At 48.6% G+C, this 4,112-nt stretch overlaps 1 protein-coding gene across 4 annotated transcripts; it reads right to left on the bottom strand.

The window, feature by feature from the left end:
- Positions 1 to 709: 709 nt before the first annotated feature.
- On the bottom strand, positions 710 to 2,895 carry LOC123106284 (uncharacterized). 4 transcript variants are annotated; one of them, XR_006451279.1, is made up of 4 exons: positions 2,487 to 2,895; positions 2,198 to 2,377; positions 1,259 to 1,523; positions 710 to 1,149 (listed from the first exon to the last, which is right to left on the bottom strand). XR_006451279.1 is itself a non-coding variant. In XM_044528491.1 (4 exons), the coding sequence occupies exons 2-4, from the start codon at positions 2,352 to 2,354 to the stop codon at positions 1,078 to 1,080; spliced, it is 372 nt and encodes a 123-aa protein (XP_044384426.1). In that variant the 5' UTR covers positions 2,355 to 2,377; positions 2,487 to 2,893; the 3' UTR covers positions 710 to 1,077. The 4 variants fall into 4 exon arrangements, 2 of the variants coding, with proteins under 2 accessions (XP_044384426.1, XP_044384425.1); XM_044528491.1 differs by having other exon boundaries at positions 1,259 to 1,401; positions 2,487 to 2,893; XR_006451278.1 differs by having other exon boundaries at positions 2,198 to 2,893.
- Between the last annotated feature and the right edge of the window lie 1,217 nt (positions 2,896 to 4,112).

Raw genomic sequence — 4,112 nt, 5'->3', positions numbered from 1 at the left:
TGCTGTTTTTTTTTTTGAAATCTTGGAGTATATTGCAGAGAACCCAAGACAGAAGCGTACATGAGGATGGTGTGCTGGAGATCAAGGAAGTGCTGTGGGAGATCTACAACAGAAGATATGGATGGAATCCTTGGGCAGAAGAATTTGCAGATGATGTTACCTCGGAGGGCTTCTATGATACTTTTGTTTAGATTTATCCATGTGATGTTTTTGTTTAGCTCTGCTGTGCTATGTTTTCGGGATGCCTGATTGCTATAACTGCGTGTGGTAGCAGTCCTCCCACGTGTTATGACGTGTTATAGGACTTCTGTGTTGCTTTATTTTTTTTAGAAACTTTGTAGAACAGTGGCGGTATCTTTAATGAAAATCGACGAGAGGTGGCTCGCTGTTTTTAAAAAAAACTCTCATCTTAAGCAACTTTGTAGGTAAGCTGTAGCCAAATCCAATGGATTCATTGATGAATACAATCGAAGTTATTTTCTGAAGAGAGCTAGACTTCGATGATGCATGATATGTGTCAAGCGTATCTATAATTTTTATTATATGCATACAATTTATACATAGTTTCATTTTTTTATTTTCCCTAAATTAACAGATTATTTAAATAAAAAATGTCAGTTTCTATTTTTAAGAGTAGTACTTTATTTTGTTTAACGTAAAAAGATATTTTCAGGGACCCAAAAATAAAAGAAAAATACGAAGGTCAGTATCATGCAAGAAGAGAGACTACGCCAGAAGCCCAACCAGAGGAGAGGCCTGAGGTGCGTCAACACTCAACAGGGCATCGTCCACACCTTTTTTTTTTTTGCGGGAAAGGGCATCGTCCACACCTACTCCCTATTCCGAGTATTTAAACACATGGCATCCACGGTTGTTCGCATCATCGCACCACAGCTCATATGTCACCCACTCGCTGTCTCTGACATATCGGCAGTCTCTGACATCATCGCACCACAGCTCATATTTCACCCACAGCGGGAAAGGGCACCGCCTGTCACCCACACCTTTTTTTGGGAAAGCCAGTGTATTGTCTGCCCATATGTCAGAGACAGCGAGTGGGTGTGTTGCTCACAATGCTCAGCTATGTACCAACCATTGCCTTTGAGCAGGGCAGTCACGGCACGATCTACTGTTCACCACAGCTTTACCCTGCAAAACCATATCCAGACAAAGACGAGCACAAACGGGTCAGGTTCCATAAACCCCAAGAGCAAACCAAAATTAATACAATTAATCCATGATGGGTACAAATGCGTACCGCACAGCCGCAAACAATTTCCTGGATGCATTTTGTCCTCTCCACATTTAGTATACTCTTTTTGTATCTTATTCCAAATCCCTTCTCCCACGAGTAGAGATTGGAAAAATCATAGGCCTCCCCGAGTGTGTCAAAGCTTGTACCTAGTGCAAGCACGATTACAATGTCGATCAGTTTGTCAGCGAACCCCCGTATTGCCTTCTCAAGAGCGTTGGGTCGCCCAGGGCAAGGTGCCCTTCCTGGAGCAGCAGCTCCAATCCTAACCCTACAATATGATAAATCAACCTGTCATCTACTTTCATTTTTTCACCAGTCATGAACACAATGATTCTGTCGAGATTAAGCTTGATTATTTCAAAGCTTTTCCAACTGAATTCTAGTATTTATTTGTTCATATCACAATCAAGCATAAAAAAAACACAGTTATGCCCTCTTTTTTATTCATCTAGTCCCTACTAGCAGCTCTAGCACTGGTTTCCACTTAATTTATATATAACAATTTTAATTTTTATACGAGTTTCATTTTTCTGAATTTTGTAAGTGAAATCTCTGGCACAACTAACCAACCTATCTGCAACTCAGTTAATTCAATTCATAATTCACCTGAAAACAGTGTACAATCAAAAACAGACTGCCACTGCTGTGCCTTTTGTTTTAGCATTTAAGTATGTAAATACAAGCTTTCAGCTCAATTTTGCAGTCAAGCATCCACACTGCTATGCTTTCTGTTAATCATGAGTGGGTCATAGTATCTTCAGAACTGGCTAGGACCAAAGCACGCATAGCTTTCGGGAAAATCTGTATATAACTATTCTAATTTCTCCAGGATCTACCTATTCCTATTTTTTGTAAGATCTGCAAGTCGGTTCATGCGACTCCAAGTACACCTAAAATCATATAAAAAGTCTTCAATCCAAACACCAGTAGCCAATAGATTACCTGCGAGTCCAGCCTGCTCAGATGCTTGCGGCTCAGCATCCCCATCCGCTGCGAGCCCCCCTTCCGCCACACACATCTGCCTATCGGCGCTAGCTGTCGCCATGGGGGGTAGCTCTGCAGTCCCTATCGCCACCGCGGGGTAGTGCAGCGGCTCCATTGGAAGCTCCTTCTCGTTGACATCTACCATCACGGCGGCCCCGCATCGGCCAAAACTTGGATCAAGAAACAGAACCCTTGCAAATACACAAGCAGAAAAATACACAATCAGGATTCGGGGGAGGGGGGTTACCTCCTAATGGGCTGCATCAGGAACTCCCTACGGATAGCGCCGCCGTGTATTCCTTCCCCCGCCAATCTCCGGTGCTCAGGGTTTCGCCAGGCGTCAATGGAGATCCAAACAAGTGTGGCATGCGGTGGGAGACAGCTCCGCCTTAGTCTCACTTGTCATTTACTAGCCTGCGCACCGCCGCCTGCCAGAAATCTGACTACTTCCTGAGCTACGGGTCAGGAGAAGAACACGGTCCCGAGCCACGGCTCTGATGACCTCCCGTCACGGCGGGATCTGCGCTCTCCGTCACCGGCGCGGCGTATGCCATATCTCTCTACCGTATTTCCCGTTCCCCGATTAAAAAACGATCGACTGGTTCCCTCGGTAATTTAACGCTACACATCCCGATGACATGTCCGCCGCCCAGATACCGCGAGCACCTGTGCTCGGGACCAGAACAACCGCGTCCCAAACAACAGGAACACTTTGCTATACCCCTTCGTTTTAAGTCAAAAGCTGCGGAAAGCCACCCTCCCCCAGCTTTTTTTCCATTATGAAGGAGAGGAGGTGGTGGAAATAAGCTAAGTTCATTTCTCCAAAAGAAGTTCTTGTGGGCTTTTGGCTTATTTTAACAATAAGTTGCTAGAAGCTAAAAAAACAGGCCCTAAGAGCATCTACTGCCGGACTTTGCAAATTCGATCCCTCAAACATCCGCGGATGCGCCTGAGCGCGTCCATGGACAGTGACCGGTCACGCTTCAAAAAATGCATTCCACACATCCGGATACCTCAAATCCATATTATTACATGCAACGCAACGATCTTTGAGTGACGGCTTCATACGGTTCCGCACCCCGCTTGCCCAGTTCTGTCATGGCCATGTCCGATGGCTGGCTGCGCCCCTCAGAGTGTTGCTCCGGTCGCCGGCAAAGGTAGATCAGGGCATGGTACACGAGCCGGCTCACGGGACTCAAGGCAACGCCATCGCCAATGCTCTACTCTTCCTCGTCGGAGCTCATAACCCGAGCGGTGCCGGCGGACATTAGATCAATGGCGGATCCATCCCGGGACAAAGCCGCCACGTCCACTACGATGTGGTTGCGGCCCCGGACTGATGCACCATATGGGGCATCGGAGAATGTGACTCCGCCTCACCAACGACCACCGCCGCCTCCCGCGCCTCGTGCCTGGCACGACAGGCACGCCGTACCATGTTCTCGTTGGACGAGGCATGGTGCGTCCCAATGCTCGGCGCATCGGTGGAGGGGTTGCGCATCCGTCACCGCGTTCCAACGCCAGACGGACCGCATCGCCTCCGGCGAGGCAGCTACGGCTGGACTAGCGTCGGATCCATGCGCCATTTGGGCGGACGCAATGGATTCCCGACGAAAGGAGTCCGAGCGCTGCCGTGCACGGGCCTCCTCCCGGGCGCGACGGAGCGCAAGCCAGACGACCATCTCCTCCTTGGGGCCGCATGGGATGAGCTCGGGGTCGACGAATCTGAAGGTGAAGGACTCGGACCCGTTGCCCGCCATTCCGGAGACGGCCGGAAGACGCCGGAGACGAGTTTGGGTGGCGAATGGGAGTGGATGGAAGTGGCTAGAATCTAGTCCGACGAGTGGATGAGGAGGAATATATGTGGGGTCGG

This window comes from Triticum aestivum, chromosome 5A, assembly GCF_018294505.1.
Source record: "Triticum aestivum cultivar Chinese Spring chromosome 5A, IWGSC CS RefSeq v2.1, whole genome shotgun sequence".
NCBI classification, from domain to species: Eukaryota; Viridiplantae; Streptophyta; class Magnoliopsida; order Poales; family Poaceae; genus Triticum; species Triticum aestivum.
The sequence above is the reverse complement of the archived record's forward strand: the minus strand, read 5'-3'. Positions and strand labels throughout refer to the sequence as shown.